Consider the following 24,848-nt stretch of genomic DNA (forward strand, 5'->3'; position numbering starts at 1 on the left):
AATGTTTTTCTCCCTCTCTCACAATACTAGAATCTGGGGATATCCAATGAAGCTGTATGTTGGAAGAATCAGGACAGCACCTAGGTAAACTAAAAAATTATCTCCCACAAAATATAGTTAAGGCCACTAACTTGGATGGCTTTAATAGAGGATCAGACAAATTTGTGGAGGTTATCAGTGACACAGTGGCTATGTTATACTGCTGGAGGCAGATTGCCTTTGAATGCCAGTTTCTGGGAACAACATATGGGGAGAGCCTTGTTGTGCTCAGGTTATGCTTGTGGAGTCTTCTGGGCATCTGGTTACCCATAAACAACCAGTGACCAACTGGTTGTTCTTATCAAGGCTTGTTTTCAGGACAATTTATTAATGGACAAGCTCATCTACATACCCCTCTAGAAACTGTCACATAAAAGTTGTTAGGGGTCATGCAAAACTTGAAATATTATATTCAGTATGGAACCCATTTTATAGTATCATTTTGCTGAACTAGTAAGAGAAAGTAATTACAGCTTAAAGAATATATTTGAATATGCTTATATTGCATAATGTTATGTTATATATAGGGACGCGGGTGGCACTGTGGGTTAAACCACAGAGCCGAGGACTTGCCAATCAGAAGGTCGACAGTTTGAATCCCTGTGATGGGGTGAGCTCCCATTGCTCGGTCCCTGCTCCTGCCAACATAGCAGTTCGAAAGCACGCCAAAGTGCAAGTAGATAAATAGGTACCGCTCCGGCGGGAAGGTAAACGGCGTTTCCGTGCGCTGCTCTGGTTCGCTAGAAGCGGCTTAGTCATGCTGGCCACATGACCCAGAAGCTGTACGCCGGCTCCCTCGGCCAGTAAAGTGAGATGAGCGTCGCAACCCCAGAGTTGGTCACGACTGGACCTAATCAGGGGTCCCTTTACCTTTATGTTATATATGTTGAGAACTTCTGAGTTATACTGTGACTAATTAACCCAGAAGCCTGTCTCTGCTACTTTAATTTGGGCATAAGACAGTTGTGGATACCTTAGTAACAGCTGAAAAGGTAAATGATATTTCAAGGTAACAGTCTGAAAACAACTAGCGTGAGAAGCCACTAGTTCATATATGTACCACGTGGGTGATAAAAAGCAAGTGTATTGGCTGAAGGGGTCAATAACTTTGATTGGTGTAAAAAGGTCTATACAGAAGCAGTGATTGGTCACTAAAAGACCAATAGGTGAGAGCCCTGTCGGGGCAAGAATATGATTGCTCAGAGGAGGTTCTGATGGGATGGGAGGGGGACCAGGAGAACAAAAGGCAATACAGAATCAGTCAGTTGTTGACTGGGAGAGTATAGAACTTGGATTTGAGAAAAACCTAAGGCTGGCAATCTGAGACCAGAGCTGGTGGCTAGAGAGAGCAAGAACCTGTGGTGTGAAGTTGGGGTGAAGCTTCAGGTTGGCAGCAGAGTCCATCACCAGATGGCTTCAAGCAGAGGTCTGACCAAAGGGTGAATTTCAGCAAGCAGTGCATGAAACTTCTGGACTATCGTAGAAGTCAAAAGCAGCAGGAAGAACTTGAGGCAGAAGAGATCTATTGTATAGCATCTGTTCCTAGTTGTAAGCAATTGACTGGAGTGAAAGTCAGAGAAATCTGGCCAGAGGGATAGGCTACTGAGAGCTTATTTGGCTTGAGAAGACTTTTAAATACCAGGCACTGTAACTAAATGTATTGAACCCTGATTAATTCAGAACTGTACACTTAAGCGATCTTATTCTGCCATCTGAAAAGCAACACATTATTTCTTTATGTAAATAATTCCCTTAACATACCAGTGTGTGTGTGTGTGTGTGTGTGTGTGTGTGTGTGTGTGTAAAACTTGTCTTTGGGAACCAAACCACTGGGTTTCTCTTATAGAAGGAGGGGTTGTTTGGTGGCAAAAGTTAAAGGTTTTATAGACGATGCAAAAACAACAAAGAGTTGCGACATCTTAAGTACTAACAAATGTATTATGGCATAAACTTTTGTGGAAGCTTATGCCATTTTAAATGGCTTACTCTTTAAGGTGCTGCAAGACCGCTGTTGTTTTTTTTGCGGGGGGGGGGCACTGCTACTTCTCTGGAAATAGTTAATGCAGCATTCCTTAACAGTGACATCTATCTGAGAACTTCATTATACACTATGGTAGGAAGTTCCATAGAGTCAGGTCTCAAAGGCATTTCAAAGGGAAAATGGGAAATCTATGATTTTCATCACATTTTGTGATTGTGCACTCTACATAATCTAATTAAATTGGCTGTATTTGTTTGTTTTATTATTTTTTTCCAGACCATGTTTAGAAGTAGTCACTTTACTGAAAAATTCCATATAAGCATAAGGAAAGTATGATAAACCAAATATTTTAGGATTTCAGTGAGTTTCTAACTCATTTTACATCTCACCTACTGATTATATTAATTAAAAAAATCTTAACACCACTTTTACATTAAAAAAAATGCTCTAGGTAATTGACAATATAATAAAACAACTACAGTAGCAAGATTACCTGATTTTAAAAAGAGAAAGGAAAACAGAAGTGATTAGAGCAAGTCAAATGCCTGCCAAAAAGAGGGGGGAGGAACCAGTTTGCACAGAAGTGGAAGCTGATCAAAGAGTGGGTGATATGGGTATTCCTTGGTAGGAAATGCCAGAATTTAGGACAAGTCACAGAAAGGCCCTCTTCAACATTCCAACGAAACACAGTTCAGATGCTGGTTGGAGGTGAAAGAAAACCTCTGCAGAAGGTCTTAATGGCCAAGCAGTCTTGTATAGGGGCGGGTGATCCTTCAGTTATCTCAGTTCCAAAGCTGTTAAAAGGTTGAAAGGTCACACTCAGCCTTGTGGATTGAGCTTAAAAATGAATTAAAACCAAGCAAAGCTGTTATAAAAAGGAAGTCATATGTTCTTGATAACCAGTTCCAATCAGTAGGCTGGGTGCAGCACTGCATACCTAAAGAGGTTTTTAGACACCTTTCAAAGGCAGTTCCATGTACAACACTTTGTGGTAGTCTAATTGTGATGTGACGAAATCATCTGACACCATGCCAGATTTGTTTCCTCTAGTGTGCATACTAACCTAAGCTCAACAAAGGTCATCTAGGTTCAGAGTTGGATCCAGAGGCACTACCAGACAGCAAGCATGTGCACTGAGAAGAAGTGTACTCATATCACTAGATCAGCAGTTCAATTAACCACCTTTGTCTTGTCTGCATTAAGCTTTAATTTATTTGCTCCCATCCCATCTATTACCAGCATCCAACACCAGTTCAGCACCTCTACATCTTCCCTGAAGTGACAATAGAAAGGATAGTGTGGGATGCCACATTACAAATTCTTGGATTATTTCCTCCAGCAGTTTCATGTATATGTTAATCATCATAGAGAAACAAGATAAAACTCTCTGGGTGTCAATAGCATGCTTATCTCACCTCATGACCTTCTGAAATTATCCTTCCAGGAATTAACAGAACCAGCACTAAAATATGTATGCATTAGAACAACAGATTTTGGTTAGTAACCCTTTTCTTAATTAAAAAAAAACCCAAGCGGTAGTCAGTTAACACATTCTGTCAAGGCCATAGCATACATAGACTTGCTGTCTTAATTGGTTTTAAATTCTTTTAGCCCATACTTATAGACTACAGCAAGTAAGCCTGATTGATAAGACATGGGATGAATTCTCTTTCTTGTCATTCTCTTTCTAGGTTTTCTGACTGAACAAAATAATCACTGAACTAAATGAAACTCACATAGAGGTTTTATTGTAGTACTCCTGAAACAGAAGACGACTCTGGGGGCCCTGGATCTAAAGCTCATTCTGGAAGCCTGAATTATACCACTCCTCTTTATTGTTTTCAGACAACTTTGCAAATAACTCTCTCCCACTTAAATACCCAATAGCCCAACATTTCCCATTCTTTCATAATATATATAGAAATGGAAGGTTGCCCAGAGAGTCCAATATGGTCATATTAAATTTCAAAGAGTACACTTGTCAAAAATGAGAGGTAAAGTTAAAAAGGAAAGTGAGGGGAGACACATTTATTTAACAAACTTGGGGCATTATGTCAAACTGAATCTGAACTAAGAAGTGGTATAAACCTTTATTTTTTTCTTGAAGACTGAACCAGCTAGTTCCTGCAGGCCTGCCAGTTACTGAATCACAACTAAACCAGAATAGTGTTAGTTACAGATGAAACTAGAATTGAACAACAACAACACAAAGTAATGATCTGACTCCCTGTTTAAAATTCAGTTAGAATGTATACCACAGTTTAGAAAAGTGCAAATAAGTTTAAGATGATTTGTTTAATAAGCAAGGTTACAGGATAGAAACAGGCCCGATCCAGAACAGTTTTCAGTCTAAGCATGGAATGTTGCAGTAGATAGCCACACTCCAGGGCTTACTACTCTACTTCTCTAGTAGTAGGTCCTAACTACTCTGTAATGCAGAACACTTCAGCTTCCAGAACTTCTTCCTCTTACAGTCACTGCAAAACACATGCAATTACTGTCCCACCCCCTCACTTGCTTCCTTCCCACAAACACACACCTATCTCATGTTTGCTTTTAATCCTCTTGAATTCTTGCTGCTCCTCATTTAGCTTCCAATTCCAAGCATGAAGACTATAAAATTCAGCAGCTGTAGCTGCTGAACAGTTCATCTGCTTGAACTGTGCACTTTTCACTCTGTTTTTGTTTTAATAACAGCTCTTCTCTCTTGTTGGGTTCTAGACTTAAGTCAGGATATGTCTGTGGACACAGTTTTGTTTTCTCTCCACCCCCTGCTCAATGCACTTCAGGTAGTGATACTTGCAGTGCAATCCCAACCTCTTATCTGAGCTGCTACAAAGGACTAGGATTAAGGTAGGAGCAACCCTCTTTCAGGCTCCATTAGCCTCTGCCACTGCAGAAGTCCCCACTGCATCCATGGGATCAGGAAGCTACTGCCAATGGTTCTCCCACCAGTGACAGCCTGTGGAAAATCCACAAATCAGGACCTTTCAGAGCAGGATGATGGTACAGCAAAAGAGACAAAATTATCTCCTCCTTTCTTGGAATTCAGCGATTGCTCCACGGTTCTATGGCCAGGGTTTAGAATTTTTCTGTGGGCAAGAATGGGGAATAAAGTTTTCATGCTTCTTTCTGCAACCACAATGACTGAAAATACACTATCAAATGAACTCTGGTATTTTAGTCATTTAAGCTAATACAGTGGTACCTTGGGTTACATACGCTTCAGGTTACATACACTTCAGGTTACAGACTCCACTAACCCAGAAATAGAACCTCGGGTTAAGAACTTTGCTTCAGGATGAGAACAGAAATCGTGCTCTGGCGGCGCGGAGGCAGCAGGAGGCCCCATTAGCTAAAGTGGTGCTTCAGGTTAAGAACAGTTTCAGGTTAAGAACGGACCTCTGGAATGAATTAAGTACTTAACCCGAGGTATCACTGTAAAGCTCTTCATTGCTAGTACCATTTGGCAACTTGGGCTGCCTATTTGGTAGCAAAAAATAAAATAAAAACAAATCTCAAAAACAAGTCATGCCAGATGAATCTCTCTCTCTCTCTTTTTTGGATAGAGCTAGAAGCTTTGTGGATGAGGGGAATGCTGTGGACATAGTTATCTTCATTTCAGTAAGACCTTTGACAAAGTACTCTATGATATTCTTGCAGAGTAGCTGGTAAAATGTGGGCTGGATGAGGTAACTGTTAGATGGATTTGTTGCTGGTTGACTGGTCGAACCCAAAGAGTGCTCACAATTGGTTCATCCTAGAAAAAAGTGGCAAGTGGGGTGCCACAGGGTTCTGTTCTGGGCCTGCTGTTCTTCAATGTCTTTCTAAATGACTTGGATGAAAGAATTGATGTTTGTGCAGTTTGCAGATGCCACAGAAGACAGAATTGGGATTCAAAATGACCCGAATACCTGGCTTGGAGAAAGAAAGAAGCTAATGCTAGTCTAGGCTGCATCAACGGAAGTACAGTATACTGATCAAATGAAGTAAGAGTTCTGCTCTGTTCTGCCTTGGCCAGACTATAGCTGGAGATTCCAACTAACAATCAGTAAGAACTTTCTAATGGTAAGAGTTGTTTGACTGTGGAACAGACTTATTTCGAAGATGGTGGACTCTCTTTCCTTGGAGGTTTTTAAAACAGAGGTTGGATGGTCATTTGTCATGTATGCATTAGCAGGTATTTCTGCATTGCAGGTGGTTGGACTAGATGACCCTCGTTGTCCTTTCCGACTGTCCTTTCCTACAATTCTTTGATACATAGAACAACAACAAGCACAGTCTCCATTGATTCTAGAATAAAATGTCATGTGTAAAAAGCCTTGAAATCTGTACTTTTTTGGTTCCTTTCAGCGTCTGTTTTCACATTTTTTTAAAAAAGCAACTGAGGTACAGAGCTAAAAAAAATTATTTATTTTCAAATTAAATGATCAAAACATATCTGTAAATAAAAAGCCTAAATTTCTAGCATTCGTTATGTGGACATCATGTGGAGCTCCAAGCAACTATTTTACACAGACTGACAAACTACTTTGAAAATATTTTGTTAAAAAGCAGTATATCAGTCGCATGCATGCATGCATGCATAAATAAATATCTAGTATGTATCCTACAGACTAAGCCTAGCTGTTTCATGAGTTTTAATGATTTAAATAGGATTTACTTCCAATAAGGTTTGCTTGGAATAAGAAACTTATAGTGTCATGTTATGCATGCTTTTTTCTGAAGCAAGCTTGACTTTGTCTAATGAGGCTTACTTTCTAATAAGTGAATTTAGGATTGCAGCTTTTTTCTTTTGCTTTGTATATCTCTGCCACATCTAAATCAACTATCTCAATTACCCCATCAAAAATGTGCACAGTATAGGTATGTTAGCAGGTATGAGTAAGTATAAATTCAGTGTGGATGTATGTGTTTATGTGTGTAGAAATGAACTAAATACAGTTACATTGGTATGTCTATATCATTTATTTATTTATTTGATTAATTTCATAAAATTTGTACAATGAAATAGTAAATTTTATTCCTTTATATAAAAAAACAAACTCCTCAAACTTATCTACTGGTTATAGCATTACCAAAACAAAAATGTTTACAAAGTAGCAGTGTAAATCACTACTGAGCAATTAGATTTGCCAAATGGCTGGAGACTGCTGTTCTAAGAAAACTTAAAGGTTCATGTCATGTGGCCAGCATGACTAAGCAGCTTCTGGCAAACCAGAGCAGCACACGGAAATGCTGTTTAGCTTCCCGCTGGAGCGGTACCTATTTATCTACTTGCACTTTGACGTGCTTTCGAACGGCTAGGTTGGCAGGAGCAGGGAGCGAGCAACGGGAGCTCACCCCGTTGTGGGGATTCGAACCGCAACCTTCTGATCGGCAAGTCCTAGGCTCTGTGGTTTAACCCTCAGCACCACTTGGAAGCAAATCCCACTGAAAACAATGGGGCTTACTTTCAAGTACATTGGTGTTAAATGGTTTGTAAATGACACCTTATCTGGATAATTAGAAACTCAGCTAAACAGGAACGTGGAATAGCACTGGTGTTTACAACAGAATGCTCAGCGTGTTGGGAAATGAGTATCATGGAAAATGTATAATATGGGTATGGGTGGGTTAGTAAGTTGTTTTGAGAGGTAGAGTCATATTATGCAAAAGGAAAACTATACACATGAGAAAGTATTTGAATTTTGTGGACGTGATCTGTGCTTCTCAGCAGCTGCACTAGAAAATGCCTGGCTGCTGCCAAGAGATTGTACAGATTTGTCTGCTCCATCATACTCCAAAATGCAAAGCTCAGTACTCAGTGTTATTTTTTCTGATGGAGGAAAGTCTAAGATATAGCAAACACACCATATAGATGAAGAGAGTGAAAATTCTATTCCTGCTAATGCACCATGACCACACTGTTTAGGATATTATTTCAGAGGTGTAGACATCCCGAGAGAGAAAATTAAGAAATTAAGAAAACATCTATTCATATAAATTCATTGTCACTGACTGAGAGTGTTGGTGTTTATGCCCAAGAGGTTTGCTTTTATCCTAAATGCTATCTCTGCAAACCCCCAGGCCACATAACAAGCCATCTGTGAAGCTCCCTCAAGTTAAAAACAGAGTTTACAACATACCAGGTGAGAGGGAAGGCAGGCAGGAATGGTGGGTTGGGGGAAAACGAAAAACATTGCAGGGTGGGAAGAATTAGTTGCAAGGAAGCATTTCAGGTCATGCCAGACCAGTGAGAAATGACCAGTGCAGGCAACAAATTCTCCTAGCTGAAGCCAACTTGTATGTATATGGATGCTGCTCTTACACAATACAGTTGACAAACCAAAAGGTCAGATATATTGTATTGCAAGCCCATACATAATTCAGTGCTTTCAGGCAGCCTAATAAGCTGATGCTGAAAACACCCCAGCAGCCAGGGTGTTTATTCATTGTTGCTCAGTGTCTACTTTGATCTATAAAGAAAGAAACTTATATGACCTTACAACTGGTCTGTCTCCAGAGTAGAACAGTGGGTGGCAGGGGGCAGGGAGGACACACAGTTAAATCCATCACTAAACTGAACTAAAGGAAGGTTCATCCAGTGGTGATTAAATCAAAAGTGACGCAAAGCTTTCCCTAGAACTCAATGCAGAGTGGAAACAAACCTGTTTAAGGGGTTTGAAAGGCTCAGATAACTTCCCTGCCATTGTTTTTCATGCCTCTACACTTCCTGGTTCTGCCTGAGACCAGATGTGCCAAAATACTCTAATAAAGAGTGTTGTCATAACCCAGCAAGAAGCCGGAAACACAAGTAATCTTGTAAGCAGAAAAAATGTTTTCATGTTCAAAACATCTGCACATACTTTTCATAAGGACCAAATACTTCTCAAACACTGTCACATTGTCTATTCAACTATTTATAATGATCACAAGAGGTGTAACTATTAGTATTCCTTTTCTAGAAACTCCCCCCTCCTGAAACCTATTGTGAGGTTTTGCAGTGCAGTGCACATTAAAATCTTCCACATTTTCTGAAAGAATGTTGTTTTCTGTCCTTTAGAGCGTTAAAAGAAAATGTATAGTTCAGAGAATTACTGTGCAGTTGGTCTTTTTAAAGTTTCTATTCCAAAACTTTTATCTAGAATATAAATGTCCACTCTACCACAATACTGCAGGGCCACAACTAACATAAAAGGATTACAGTATTAGTGGAATAATTTACTAAAGGCACAGCCACATATTATGAAAACAAGGGGTTGCCACTGAAAACAGCAGCATCACCACCACTGCCATAATCATTCTTAATCGCCACCATTGACTCTTAATCAGCTTCTAAACTACTGTCTCAAGAAGATTTACACATAAGAAATTAAACACAGTTAAAAACACATAAAGAGCAAATGCATGTAAAACAAGACTAAAACCCTAACAAGTCGAAACTGGTGCTAAAGACCCATTTATGCAGCCAGAAAAGCCTGTTAGAACAAAAGTTCCCACTTGTTTCTGAAAAGTGCAGATAATGGAAACCTGTTGTATTTCAACAGGAATGCTATTCCACAGAACAAGGGAAGCCACACTAAAAGTCCTGCTCTGAACAGCATGGGTGATCCTTGGAACTTGCAGGAGAAACTTTCCTGCACTCCACATCAATATACTGGGTTCAACATCCTTTTTGAGGTGCGGCAATAGAACTGCACATAATATTTTTAGGAATGTACAATGTGATCACAAATTCACATGCTGAAATGGACTGACTGAAACTGCTTTTGAAATGTCACCATGTTTCAAAAGCAGCTTACAGTGTGAATTGAGAAGATGCTGCTCAGGAAACTCAGCTCATAAGCCCTGTGTGGCATACAAAGTAAATTCCAAAATTCTCCGTTAACGTTGCCAGCGTTTTGTCATAACCACTAAACTTATAGTTAATTTCTATTGACATCAATTGTAGTTGCAAGAAGTTACAAGGCCTTACATATGTATACATGTAGATTTATGGTTGGGTAAAACAAAAGAAAACACTATAAACTATTGGATGTAGGCTTAGGATATGATACTATTTTTTAATAGCTTGCATAAAATTGAATGCAACCAAAAATACATATACAGCCTTGGAAAGTAAGGACCCTTGTTATTTTCTTTTTTGGAAGAATAACAACCCAATACATGTCATTCAATACCAAAACAATAAATGTCTTTAACATTAAATTGCATTATTGAAAACACTTGCAAATGCATGAATTCTTGCATTTTAAATGTGAAGAAATAAATACTTCACTAAGGAATGAAAGAAAAAATAAAGCACATTTAAATAATTTTATTACATTCTTAAGTTGCCAATTCATCTGTGAGTAGTTTCTTTGCAGATGAAAAGAAATCAAAATATAGGACAGATGTTTGAGAAACCACATTTAAGGTTCCTCACACACTAGCATTTTTCAAATGATATTGGCTCATCTATTAAATAAGGTGTATTTTGCTTGATTTTTTAGAAAAGGAAACATCAGGAAATATTTAAAGGCCAATTGCTGCCAATTAACTTTGATCAGCAAAAGTTGTATTCGAATCTTTTGGATTCTTTTGCCTGTCTGGAATAACATACATTTATAAATTCTAACAAAACAACAACGTGATGATTAATGCCTGTTGGCAGCCCTGCCACAAGCTTTTTTAATGGTTGGATTTTAAATAAACAGCTGTCTTTATTATGATGGGAGCAAAACTTGACTGTTTTAATATATTCTTTTCTTTTTATGATAATAACAACAGAAATTGCCTTCCCCATTGTAAGATTAAACAGACAAGCACTTTACTGGAAGTCTATGCAGAAAGTTCCAAAAAGATGAATACAAAAGTAACAGCATCGACGACTGAAATGGCTTCCCATTTTTCTTTTTCTTTTTCCAGTTCATGTAATAGTTCTACTGCTGAGATCCTTCTGATCACAGAGGTCCCTGCTGCTGTATTCAGCTAGTTCTCTGGTCACATTTCATTACTCACATGGAAAGGTCTACTGACAAGCTGAAAACAACCACCACAATCAACTACAAATGTCTATGAATTGGTCTTCACACAAGACTTGCATGATTAATGAAAAGAAGTGGAACAAGCTCTATGTACTATTTGGCCTGGGCAATATATCAATATATCGCCCAGGACTGGTACATGGGGGCAGACCGCAATGACAGCTTCATTCAGCAGTATATCACTGGTGAAACCGTCACTGCTTTTGAGTTCCTCTGCCTCCAGTGCCCAGCAAGACAGAGGGAGAAACAAACTAGCTGGGAGATGGAGGCAGAGGGACACAAGCGGCGGCAGTTTCACCAGCAATATACGGCAATGTTAAAGACCCAACATCGCCCAGCCCTAGTCCTATGCAGAAACACCGTTTTAATAAGCAGCTGAGTCTACCAATCATTCAACATTAATGATTTTCCTTGGGTTAAAAGACAGACTTCCTCCCAGTGGGTTGCAATTGAGAAAGAGACATACACCTAGTGATCATTAAGAAGACAGCAAGGTTTAATATTCAATTGTCTGCATAAACAATTATGTTCTGATGTATGAACTTGCATACTTTGAACAAAATTATAACAACTGAATAAGATATAGCCATCAACACTCCAAACAACGTTTTCAGCTACTAAATGTGGAAGTGCAACACATTACAACTGATATTTTGTGTGAGCAAATATATTCATGCAGCTCTTGTGCAGCATAATTCCAGATTACCCAACATACTGTTTTCAAGATGTTGCAGGCCTACAGCTCCTATCATCCCTGACCACTGGCTACGCTGGTTCGAGTTGATGTGAAGTGTACCCCTGCCATATTCAAGCAAATAAGCATTTCTGATAGGTCAAAACAACCCTCACTCCAATGTTGATGGCTGGTGTGTGTAGGACTAGGATGGCACATAGGTGTTGCCAAGGGTAGGGCTTTGCTGCATTGGGGAGGCTCCAGCTGCATCCAGGTGAGTGGAAAGCTACTGCCAATAATTCTACTGCCATCACTAGCAAGTGGAAAGCCCAGAAATTGGACTTTTCATGGGTAGCAAACCACCAGGTCAGGAGCAGACCCCAAAACGTCCAGATCCCCTGTAGGGTCTGATCTTTGGGCCTGGCAGCTACACCTGCTTGGAGTGAAAAGTGAGGAGGAACCCTCCTCATTTTCTGCCAAGGCTGGTATGAACCAGAAGTGACATTGCGGATCCAATGTTATTTTCCTCCCTTGCGCCAGCTATGATTGCCCTCTACAAGCCTATAAAAAGAAACTAATAGTAAATTTTGTCTTGATAGAACTATAATTACTTACTTCTAAATCATTAAAGAATAGATGTGTGTCTGCCAAGTTGAAAATCATCTCCTCCATCCTCAGTCCCAAGGAAACAGAAGTAGGGGGGTCCTCAAAGAAAAAAATAACAATTATAGTCGGTAATGTATAGAAAGGAAGCCTAGAATTCTACAGTTCTCTGCCACCCAAACCAGTCTGTTATGAGCCCAAATTTTGCATTTATTTATTTAGGTTATTTATACATTGAAGCCAGATGTGTTCAGAGGGAGGGAAAGGCTTCTTTGATCCAGCTTCCTACTCCCATTCCCCTCCTCCTGTTCCTCCAGAGTCTGCCATCCTAGGTCTGAGCCCAAAGGTGCTCCAATGAAGTACTGTTGTTGTTGCTGCAGTAGTTAGGATGTGGGATATTGTGGACTAGAGCAGTTTGGGCTACATGGTGTGGAGGGGTATGAAGTGATTTGCTAAAAAGGTGGGCAAGGAAATATCCTATGCATTAGGGGTTTTTTGGGGGGGGTGGAGGTCACTGTAGTCTAATTGAATAGAAATACGAAGCTTCCTTATACTTTGGCAAACCTTTGTTTCATAGGTCCTCAGGAGAGTTTCCTCAGCTCTGCTACATGAGCTCAATTCTGGAAAAATACTAGGAACTGAACCAGAACCTTCCACATATATTCTGAAATAGATCTATGGACTCCTCCCGAAATACTACACAATAGATTTAAGGACTCTAATAAAATACTAATCATTCAGCTATAGCCCACCCATATGGAGAAGAAATCTATAGGGGGGGTTTTATTCATGTACAACACACTTTAATTGCTCTACAGACATTACCATAACAAGTTACTTCTTACTGATCTAATAAAATCAGAATGTGCTCAGCATTGTGGTTTACAAATACAATACAGATGTGTGTGTTTAATATACATTATTAATCTATGAATTGCAACAGGGCCCTAGTATATACATAGGGCATGCAATTTAACAAAATTATTTTTCAAGGTCATGAACATGAAAACATAATTTTGAAAGAATGGGTTATAAATTTTAAAAAGCTAATAAATAAACTAGATTGGGATAGATATCTCCCACATTAATCAATCATTCGTCTGGCAATAACTTCCCAGAGTGTTTCAACATAAATGCTTTAAATTCATTAAAACAACAAAATACAACTATTTTGTACTTAATGTTCTGATGTGTATAGGTAATTTTGCTACTCTGAATATATTCATAAAGAAAAATGAGGTTTGAAATCTCTAAACCTAACATGGCTGCCCATCCAAGTGGGGGCAAAGAACAATGCTAAGAACAGGACAAAATTTATAAACATAATTTATTTAAAATATATGTATATGTGTATCTATATCTACATCATCTATATCTCAAAGGGAAGGGTAATAGATCAGAGCTAGAGCATATGCTTTGAATGAAAAAGCTTCAGGGTCTGAAAAGACTTGAGTATGAATTCCTGGAGACCCACTGCTAGCCAGTGTAGACAATATGGAGGAAGATGTTTCTATATTATATAATATACATTCCAGTCTGGTTTCTCGTTCCAATTCTAACTACTATTTCCAGGACTACATTTCTTTGATTAGCTTATTCCCTTTTCTCCTGCATCACAGAGCAGAATCCTATTATTATGAATAACCTCACTTTCCTACCTAGAGTCTCTGGAACAGCAATATTGCAAAAAAATAAATAAAAAAAAATTTAAAAAATTGACACTATCAAGAATCTATAGCGATAAATTTCTCACTGCTCTCCTAGAATCTCTCTGTTCCCAAACCAAACTGCACTGACTCAAGCAATCTACAGGATAAAGATTTTTTTAAAAACAAAAAAAGGATTGTGCTTGAAATCCCTGTGTACACTTAACACAAGTACAATGGTGTATAGGGTTGGTGTAATCAAATACTACAACCCAAGTCCTCTTTTGCTATTCGGAACCATTAATTTCCAAATAATTACTGGGAACTGAAAGTTAAGGAAAACTACCATCCATTGTAAGTTTATTAGGATTTGTAGTTCAATGTGAATGTCTAATAAGGTATAAAGGTGCAAATCTCAGGTGAATGTTCAGTTTAAAGGGGAAATACCAGTGTGATAGACCACATATTCTTTTCTTGAACATGGAAGTCAGGGTACAAAAACTATCAGTATGTGATTTTAAAATGTTCATTCCCTTTGTTCTGTGGGTAAGAAGTAGTTGAAAAACAGGAAAGTTCACTTATTGTACGTGTCTTGGCTTATTTTCCAGTTAAGCTGGAAAGCCACAACTGAAGACTTCTGTGAAAGAGGGTTTTTGTTTTCCCTCCCCTCTTCACAGAACATTAAAGCACACATAAGGATCTCTTAGAATTAAATCAGGTAGGCTTCCCCGCCCCCTAGAGAAAATAACTTTTCTGATCAGGATTGCAAAAATTCAAATACCATTAAGGTGGTTCAGACATAATGTTAAACCATTATTTGGAGGTACATGAATGAGTTGTTAAGGAGCCTTGGGTTAGCACTCTTCCTCCTTTTCTACCCTTGCACATGGCAATTCCCTACCTCCTTTCATCTGAACTAGCTAACTATGGTTTTTCTTGTCCTGCAAATCAGGATTTAACACTAGGATCTGGCAGTGAAATGGGAAGCGTGGAGAGTGGACAAACCAAAATTGCTCATTCATATCGTACCAAACCATGGATTGATGTTACATCTGAACCATTTAATGCTGTAACTTTTCTTAGTGTCTTTCATGTTATGCAGCAATTGATTTTTAAAATAGTTTCAAATACCGTATTTTTCGCCCCATAGGACACATCGGCCCATAGGACGCATCAAGTTTTTTGGGGGAAATAAAGAAAAAAAATTTATTTCCCCCCCAGGCGCTTGTGGGGCAGGCAGCGGGGAGAAGCGCTCTTCTCCCCCCCCCGCCCGCCTTGTGATCAGGTCCGGGGACAGCAGGGAGACGCAGCGCGTCTCCCTGCTGTCCCCGGAGTGGTGGGGCAGGCAGCGGGGAGAAGCGCTCTTCTCCCCGCCGTCAGCCTCCAAACCACTTCGGGAGACAGCGGGATGGCGGCGTTCCGCCTCCCTCTGTCCCCCGACCTTGTGGGGCTGGTGCTGGGGCTCGCCTGAAGCCTGGAGAGCGAGAGGGGTCGGTGCGCACCAACCCCTCTCGCTCTCCAGGCTTCAGTGAAAGCCTGCATTCACCCCATAAGACGCACCCACATTTCCCCTTCATTTTTGGAGGGGAAAAAGTGCGTCTTATAGGGCGAAAAATACGGTAATCATTCATGAAGCACTTGGCATTGACCACTTTGTGGTGCATGCCAGCTGTTAACGCTGTAAGAGGTGATTTGATTAGAGACACAAATCTGCAGAAGGCATCTCTCTTTGTAAACATTTGAAGAATATATCCAGCACTTCCACACTTTATTTTTTAGCACAGCTGCTGGTCATTTTTTTGAATGAAATCTAAACATCTTTATTTAAGATAGTACTTATATTGCAGAGAAATTGCTTTTGCCCTGCGCTCAAATGACAGCATTTTGTTAATGAGAAAATGCACACACATCCCCTCCAGCCATATCTATTGCCATTATGATTGGTGTGAGAAATGTGAAATGTGAATCTCATGATCACCCCATGGCTAGCATCCACAACATCAGTAAGTTGTTGTTGTTTTGTTTTTTTGTTTGTCAGTTTGTCAGATATATTTGTTATAACGCTATCTTTTTTTCAAAAAGTGAGCTATTTAGATCCATCTTAAAAGGTCTAAAAATATAATGCATCAAACCTGGACTTCTTCACTTCCACCCACTACTATGGCAGAATTACTGAAGAAGATAAAATGGTAATTTTGATCAGTGCCAAAATTACCATATTTTTCGCTTTATAACACGCACCCGACCATAACACACACGTAGTTTTTAGAGGAGGAAAATCTGTAGGCATGCCACCCGTAGGCATTCCCTCCATAACACGCACAGACATTTCCCCTTACTTTCTAGGAGGAAAAAAGTGAGTGTTATGGTGCAAAAAATACGGTACTATCTCTCCCCCCTTGACTTGTCACTGTAACTTCGTTGCTTTGCTTCTTTTCTTCCTCTCATTGAAACAGAGCTCTAACAGCAATAAAGGGGCCGCTGACCATTAGGTCCAGTCGTGACCGACTCTGGGGTTGCGGTGCTCATCTCACTTTATTGGCCGAGGGAGCCGGTGTACAGCTTCTGGGTCATGTGGCCAGCATGACTAAACTGCTTCTGGCGAACCAGAGCAGCACACAGAAACGCCGTTTACCTTCCCGCCAGAGCGGTACCTATTTATCTACTTGCACTTTGACGTGTTTTCGAACTGCTAGGTTGGCAGGAGCAGGGACCGAGCAACGGGAGCTCACCCCGTAGCAGGGATCGCACCTGATTTAAATGTGATGCTGGGTATATAAATGCAAACCACTCATGCAAGGTTACATGTGGCCAGCCTCTTATTTAAATCAATTGCCACTTTGTACATGTGCAGTATTAATACACTTGCACAGTGTACACCTGGGGAGCCCTGTTCACTAATGCTGCATTCACTGGTGTCTGTAACCCTAGCATTACTTTTAAAATGAACACCAGATTTTGGGCAAACTGTACAATGCACATTCATGACACTTCTCAGCAAAAAGTTGTCCTGAATTGGCCAATTCCTTTTTGCTCTGAGCTGCATTCTAATGAGCACATGAGGTTTTGTTTGCTGTTGCTTCTTTCATTCAGGGATGAATCAAATTTCACTCTAACACACTAAAGTTGCTTAAAGTATGAGAAACTCATGCAGCACAGCAATCTTAACCCTGGCCAGGGAGCAACAAGGTGGAGTAGAGGACTGACTGCTAAAACCCAAAACTTGCTGCATCGAACCAGCCAGGAAATTGAAGTGCCCCCTGGCTCCTGCTCCCAGTTTTTCACTATATAACTGGAATGGCAGAGAAGATCTAGAATCAAGCCCTTTAGGGGATCCCAAGCTGTCAGCATCCCACCTTATTTTGGAGAGTTCCACTGATAGGAAAACCACCAAACATGGCAGCTACAGTAGAGCCTCTCCAACTGGTGGCAAATGGAGGCCACCAAAGAGAAGACTGCACAATATCCTAATCACCAGCACCCCAGACATCAACATCAAGGGAGATCAGGATTGCACTGTCGGCAATACAATATACAAAAAACATACACCACCCTTTTGATGAGAAATAAAAAAAAATCCTCCAGCAAACACTGAAAAGCTTGATTGTGCTCCTAAACATTTATCTAGCCTTTGTAAAAACAGCACTTCATACTAAGAGCAAGAGAAACAGAGATTACGTTGACTAATATTTTAAGGGTAGCGTGCAGTGCTTTATCACATCATCATTCTGAAGCATGTCAGAGATATACACACGAGCCCATTTATTTAATAGCAGGATAGCTTTGACATACACACATCAAAAGTTATTTATTCAGTTCTCTATAGATTAAAGTGCTTGATCTATCTTAAAGTATTGGAGTATATACTGTGAAAAGTCCTAGATTGTGTGGGAGGAAACCATGCTGCAGCTGTTCCCATACCAGTATCAATCCTTGGAGAACAGGGGAAGCACTATAGCTCAGTGATAGAGGCTTTGTTTGAATGCAGAAGGTCTCAGGTTCAGTCCATGGCATCTCCATGTAGGAATGAGACCTGCCTGAAACCCCAGAGAGCCACATCCAGTCAGTTTGGATGATACTGAGCTAGACAGACCACTGGTTTGACTCAGTATAAGGCAGCTTCATAGGTTGAAAACTGGACGAATGTAATGGGAAGAGCCACAGAACATGATCTTCCTGCATGGTATGAGACTTATTATGTCATAGGGCTCTTGCAGTCAGGTTGTTTATGTGGTTAATCCAAATAAATGTGGTTAATCCACACTTTCTAGTGCAAATAGCCCATCATTTTTCCAACTGCAGAAAGGCCAATTAAAAAGGTGATGGGAAATTAAACTGGAAATTGCAGGCTAGCAACCAAATGCTGATGATGTCTTATAACCTCTGTGTGAACGTAATAGAATGAATGCTCAGCTGGGAAGCTCCCAGAGACAGTAATAAGAATCTTAAGGGTAACTGCAAATTAAGGCCAAAAGCCTAACTAGTCCAGCATGGTGTTTCTGACAGTGACCAAACAGATACTTATGGGAAACAATCAAGAAGGATATGAGTGCAATAGCCATCTTCTGCTGTTGTTTCCCAGTGGCTGATATTCAAATCATGCAAATATTGGTTGGTTGGTTTGTTAATAGAATATAATTATCTAATTCCTCACTTCTAATTTACAAACAAGGTCAAATAACTCTGTAGGATAAGACCTTAACCACACTGACTGGGAAATAAGTAGTGGGACTTACTCCTGAGGAAACAAGCATGGGATTACACTGATAATTAGATCAAAGCAATTTATGATCTGACAATCTTGTATACTACTAATTTTGTTTTTGTGCCACCAGCATTGAAAACCTGGATGGGAACCATTAGACAGTTCTCCTGCTTTACTTTTTACTTCACTACCACACCATACTATAGATTCTTTATGCACAAACACATATAGACATTGACTGTCATGGTACTTACTCTCCCATATCTGTTAGCATAGGATCCTGTAAGCAAGGAATGGAAAATGATGATTGTCTCATCCAAATCCCAAATGAATACTCTCTGTAAAAAGATAACCAAATCAATGGGTCCCTCTGTAAAGTTGATAATTAAAATAGGAAAAAAAGCTTTGATCAATGGATGTACATGTGAACAAACTATTCTGAATGTTGTACCATAACACAGCTATCCTTACTATGTTAGAGAAACCCATACATTTCAGAACAACGTCAATAAGTAATGTAACATCTCCACATTAACAGCATACTTTTCTACTAAGAATTAACATTTGGAGGGTGACTGGTTTCCTATCCCTGCAGTAGATTTAGGGAGGTGCCCTTCCAGCAGGAAGCAGTAGAAGTGTTGCAGTGATGCCCTGGGTAGCTATTACCTCTCAGCATGCAGAGGACACAATCTAGGGGTGAGTAATTTTGAAGGGGAAGGAAACTCCCTTGTGAGAAAGGTCAAAATATAAGACTAAGTAGGAGTGGAATGGTTTTTAGCTGGAGTTTATAATTTTGCTTTGCTTTTGAGGATTTTCATGTGCTGGAATTTGGTTTTATGCATGTCTTAGCCTAGTATGCTGTAACTCGTCCCAATGCTTCTGAAGAGTATGAGAAATAAAGAAATAAAATAGCTACTTCATATACAATACCTCTAGGTCGGAGTCAGGTGGTGGTGACGGATTATTATTCCTTCTGCCTCGACCACGTGATTTGCCATCTGAGCTGCGACGCAACCTTTCTGCATCAGAATCTTTGATGGGTGTTGCTGGGCTGTGGATTGTACTGTACTCTGCTTCAGAAGAAAAAAATGCTTATATTTTAGTTTAGTTGTAGTTCTTTGATTTTGTTTCTCTTTAAGTATGATGCACTGAAATGGCCACACAAAGTTTTGGTGTACTTTGGTAATAGATTACCATATGTATTTATGTTACCAGTGGTACACTAATTCCTGGAAGTCAGAATTCTTCCTAACCCAAATATATACAACAATGAAGTCAACTGAAAATTCTCCTTTCTGATACTTGGAGGGGTTATTTCTTAAAAAACAAAACATCCTCCAGCTTCCAAGAATTCATAGAACATAAGCCGGCCAAAGTTAACCTTAAAGCTCACTGATTCCTGTAAACTTTGTTCTTTGCTCTCTCACATTCTTTGCTCTTGAAATCAGTTTAAAGCTAGTTTAGAATTAGTTTAAAAGTACGTCTTCTGTGGAGAACTTTCAGCTTAAATTTTGGAGTGTGGAGGAAGTAGGCCACCAACATCTCTGATAAATATTATGGGACAAAGAGGGTCAAATGGGGTGGCATAAAACTCACTGCTGCAGCTTCTCCCAGTGACTATCATCCAATGGCCACCATCCTCCCTAAGCCCTCTGGATTGATACTTAGTGATGACTGGAACATCTGGGGATTATTATAGCTAAATATGGACTTGCAACTTGCAGTCAAGCTTTTCAGTGCAATCCAACTCAGAAGTCCCACTGCGTTCAGTGGCGTCTACTCCAAGTAAATGTACGCAGGGTTGCAGCTGGACTAAGCAAGCCTAGTGAAGTCCTTACACATCCTTTTTTTGGCTGTGCCTGTTGCAGGCTGGTCCAATTAAGATGCCCTAAAACTGGAAGTTCTTTGGGGGATCTGCAGAGCTGTGGATACCCCTGAAACGTCCCATTTCAGGACTTCCCACCAGCTACCATGGATGGTAGTTTCAGACCCACCTGGGCAACACTTCGGATTCTTGCTGCAGTGGAGCCACAACTAGCAGCAGTGCCACCAGAGAAGCCATGGTGTGTCATGCTTACACCACCTACCAGTCATGAACACTGGGATAGTCATGATGGCAAATATTAACTAAAGTTTGAGTAATGAGCTCAACATCTGAAAAGACTATAACACATCTTGTAATCTGTGTTTTTACTTTTTAATGCTGGTGTTTATAAATTATTTGAGGTGGTAACTATAGGAAAACCTGTATTTAAAAACTCACTGCTGTCCACTTTCTCCTTGCTGAGCCAGTCCTTTCTTAATAAGTGCCACCATACATTCAGAATTCTTCTAAAAATACATTTCAAGTACCAAATTGTGGCCTATAGGTACAATCAAATCTATGCATTTACCTGCTGTAGGATCTGCAACTGCTTGACTTGTGATGCCAGATGGTGGTTCTTGAAGCTGGTATGTCGCATTGGAAGAAGGGGTCGTTGGACTGGTGTTGCTACTTGTCATATAATGTGAAGGATATGGAGAACTGTTATAATACTGTGCGTATTGACCTTGGCCAAAGCTGGGGTAAGAAGGATATTCCTACCAGAGTTGAGAAAAAAGCTGTATTAGAGACTTTCCCATCAACATGCTGCTTACTTTTTGGTGTGCGTTCCAAAGTGGAAGTGGAAACAGATGCCTCAATTTCTCTGCCATCTTGGATTTTGCAGAGTAGGAAATCACAAACATTATTTATTTTGCATAAATAGGAAATTGAATTTTAGAAAAACTATATCAGAATTGGGTCTAAATATCATCCTGATATTTTTTAAGGCAATAAAGAGGGGCTATTACAAGTAACACTAAGGTAATTCTCAAAATTCTAAAGAACTTCAAGGTTTTGTGTAGAATTACAGATATGAGTTGTATTATCCTTCTCAAAACACACTTTTGGCACCCTGTCATTTAATAATTTTCATATATTTACCTGTTGTGAACTGTTAAATCCCGTAGAATTTGTAAGTGAATTGTTTCCAGCATATATTCCAGATGATGTAGTGAAACTGCTTCCTGAAGCAGAACAAAAAAAGGAAGAAAGTTTAGCGTCAATACAATGTCTCTAAAAAGAACAACACAACAAATCAACAGTGATAAAACAGAATTTTTCATATGCTGGTACAATAAGTAATCTACAGTAAGACTATACTGTGAATGAAGTGATAAATTACTTCCAGGGCTCTAGATTATGTGAAAGCTAAAAAGTTATTCAAATGAAATGTATTAAGAGTAGAATCAGAAGTCAAAATCACTTTGCTTCATTTTATTATGTTAGGTACCCATAAGAGCAAAGCTTGATCAGTAGAGCCAATGGCACAGTTTTCACTGTGTGCCACTTTCAGTGAAGTGCCACTTCAAACTACAGGTGGAAGGTTCCTGTGTTAAGAATGCTTCTTCATATAAAAGACATCCTCCACTATTGAAAACAAACATGCTGATTTTCTATGTGAAGAGAAAAGGCAACAAGAGTGTCTGGTGGCACCTTGAAACTAACATTTATCATGGCATAAGCTTTCATAGACTAGAGTCTACTTCACAAGAAGGCTAAAGTGTTACAGATACACGTACACGTGTGTGTGTGTGTGTGTGTGTGTGTGTGTAATTAATTTCACATTGTGGTCTCTTTTTGAAGTTATTTTGTTCAATGGAGGTGACCATCTATTTTAACCGGCTTATCAATTGCCAGGCTGTCTGTTTTCATGTTTTGTGACTGGCCCTTATTAATAACATAATTATCACTACCTGTTTACTACACCCCTCCCAAACTATGTTTGATAACACATCAAGCGCTGATGAAGTCAACTCTAGTCCATGTCATAATAAATAGGTTAATCTTATCTGATTTTACTGCAACAGACGAACACAGCTACTGCTTGGAAATATGTGGAGGAAGCTTTTGATTTGGATAAGCATTCAAATATGAGATCTCCCCCTACTGTCTTAAATAGTAATCCAGAGCAATATCTGCATGCAGTTATTCTGCTTATGTAGCCTTGTAAGTTTCAAATCAGTGCAAAACTACATAGAGATTGTGGTCCTAAAACATTTACTTGGAAAAACCCCACTGATTTATTTGTTTATAAATAAATATTATGAAAATATTTCTCATTGTCACATTTTGTGTTTTTTTTTGGGGGGGGGAGGAAATGACACATATCCTGGATGATGCTGAGAACCCCAAACTTCCATTGCTGTTAACAAGACTTATACTTTGTAGTCCTTAAAAATGAAACCTTTTATTATTGCTATAATGTTTTCTTCCATGCTACAGAAACACAAAGGAAGTTTTCACCACCAACTATGAACCTTATGGGCTTCTCAATAATGGCACAGATAATTATAGTTCATTAAATGTTCTTGAGTATACAGCCTTGGGCAGCAGTTTTCTCTTTCCTTGAGAAGTTATGGTTGCCCCTGACACTACGAGAATTATTATATGACATTTCAAGTAGAAAGGCCATAGCCTAAATGTGCCTAGACACTGCAATACTCTCTCAACCTTAGCTGTCCAAAATGGACAGATGGGCACTCTTGTTTTAATGCCTTTATCTACAAAGCTGAATTTCTAAAAGGGCAGCAACCTCCTTTTAGGCCCAAAAGCAAATGTGAACATATGGACACTTAATAGTGAAAGTGTATGGAGGAGGGGAGAGGGAATGGGGAATACAAAAAGCTGCAATTTCCAGGAGGCACTGAAGTAGCAAAGCAACCTCATAATCTGCCTTTTTCATTTATCATGATTACAGAATAGCTAAGAACTAAGGTACCCAAAGGAGAACCAATGAGAGGAACAATGGTCCAAAGATATCTGAGAGAATGACATTAGGATATGCTTGGAACTGTGTGTAAGACACACACACACACAAGCTAGAGAGTGGTAGAGGGATCCTTCAGATCCCAGCCACTTCCTAGGATAGCAATCTCTTTGGTAGGGCTTTTTTGCACCCGGCACCTCTCAGGTGGGCAACATCGCCATTATAATAGAACAGGGGAGGCGTTCATGGTGAGTTTCAGCACCTCTTTTTCTAGAAAAATAGCACTGCCTTTTGGCCCTTCCATAGGATTGTAATTGTAAAAAGATCCTCACTCTGAAAAATCTAAAAAGGAAATCTAAACTACATAGTATATTAGAAATGTTCCTTCCTTAATTTTGTAAACACCATATAATGGGCTCCATATTGCTGGAGGTGCCTTAGATGAAGTATGAGATTTACCGCATAAACAACTCACATGGTAATCCTTTAGATAAACTAGTCTACATTAACTAGTGTTCTCTCTAAATGCCTTAGAGAGAAAAATAAAAAGTTATTTATACTCATGTTCATGAGCCATCCAGTTATGCAGACACTTACTATGGATACCTCAAGACATCAGGTTGGATCCTGACAACCATAAGCAGAAACAAGCTTGCAGAAGGGGGCTTTACAAACTTCCTCCCAGTGGCCCTCTCCACCCCGCCTGAAAAAGCTGGTCCTTGTGGTTGGGGACCCCACAGAACAGAACAGGATGAGCAAATGAAAATTAACAGAAAGAGAGAATTAATGAATAGTGGGCTCACAGAAGGTGTCAATTCACCCCTTCTACAGCAGTCCTCTCATGTTCAATCTCACCCTGTTCTGTATGATCCTGCAACCCTCAGGACAGATTGCTTTTGAGCGGGGAGTGCAGAAGACTGCAGTGGGGAAAATCCCCTTCTGTGAGCTTTCTTCTGCTTGCAGTTCTCAGGATCCAACCCACTGCCTTTGGAGAAATCAGGACTAGTTGTATATGAAAAAACAGACACACATTAACATTTTAGTAGAACAAAGAGATATTTCAGTAGCAGGAATAAGGGGTTTCAACTCCCAATTTTTCAAATACTTGCTTTTAGTAAAAGCATTCACCTTTATATTAATACGGAAAATAAAAATAAATATCAGTGCCTAAGCATTTAGGACATTATTTCGGGACAGTGATTAAAATAATTGTCGAATGTTGCTCAGCAAAGATTCTTGTTGGCTACTGTTTCTTCTGGAACTATGAAGAGGTCTAATAGATATCCATATCCCTACTCCGAAGTAAACATGAGTGGGATCATGCTGACCAAGTAACCACTTTATGCAAAATTTCTTAAGAATAACATTTTATTGTTTGTGATTAATTGAATATGTACATAGAA

General features: G+C 39.5%; 1 protein-coding gene across 11 annotated transcripts in view; it reads right to left on the reverse strand.

Annotated features, from left to right (window-relative positions):
• EYA1 (EYA transcriptional coactivator and phosphatase 1) overlaps window positions 1-24,848 on the reverse strand; it is a 92,846-nt gene that overhangs the window by 29,564 nt on the left and 38,434 nt on the right. For 8 of the 11 annotated variants that reach the window (XM_081204633.1, XM_081204623.1, XM_081204628.1 and 5 more), the window contains 5 exons: window positions 21,621-21,703; window positions 21,049-21,235; window positions 19,586-19,728; window positions 18,910-18,993; window positions 12,317-12,406 (listed from right to left, as the gene is read on the reverse strand). In XM_081204633.1, coding sequence (XP_081060759.1) covers window positions 12,317-12,406; window positions 18,910-18,993; window positions 19,586-19,728; window positions 21,049-21,235; window positions 21,621-21,703 — 587 coding nt within the window. The remainder of the gene's footprint in view (window positions 1-12,316; window positions 12,407-18,909; window positions 18,994-19,585; window positions 19,729-21,048; window positions 21,236-21,620; window positions 21,704-24,848) is intronic. The other 3 variants (XM_081204626.1, XM_081204624.1, XM_081204625.1) reach the window with 1 other exon arrangement.

The sequence above is a fragment of the Podarcis bocagei genome (assembly GCF_964188305.1).
Source record: "Podarcis bocagei genome assembly, chromosome: 8".
NCBI lineage: Eukaryota > Metazoa > Chordata > Lepidosauria > Squamata > Lacertidae > Podarcis > Podarcis bocagei.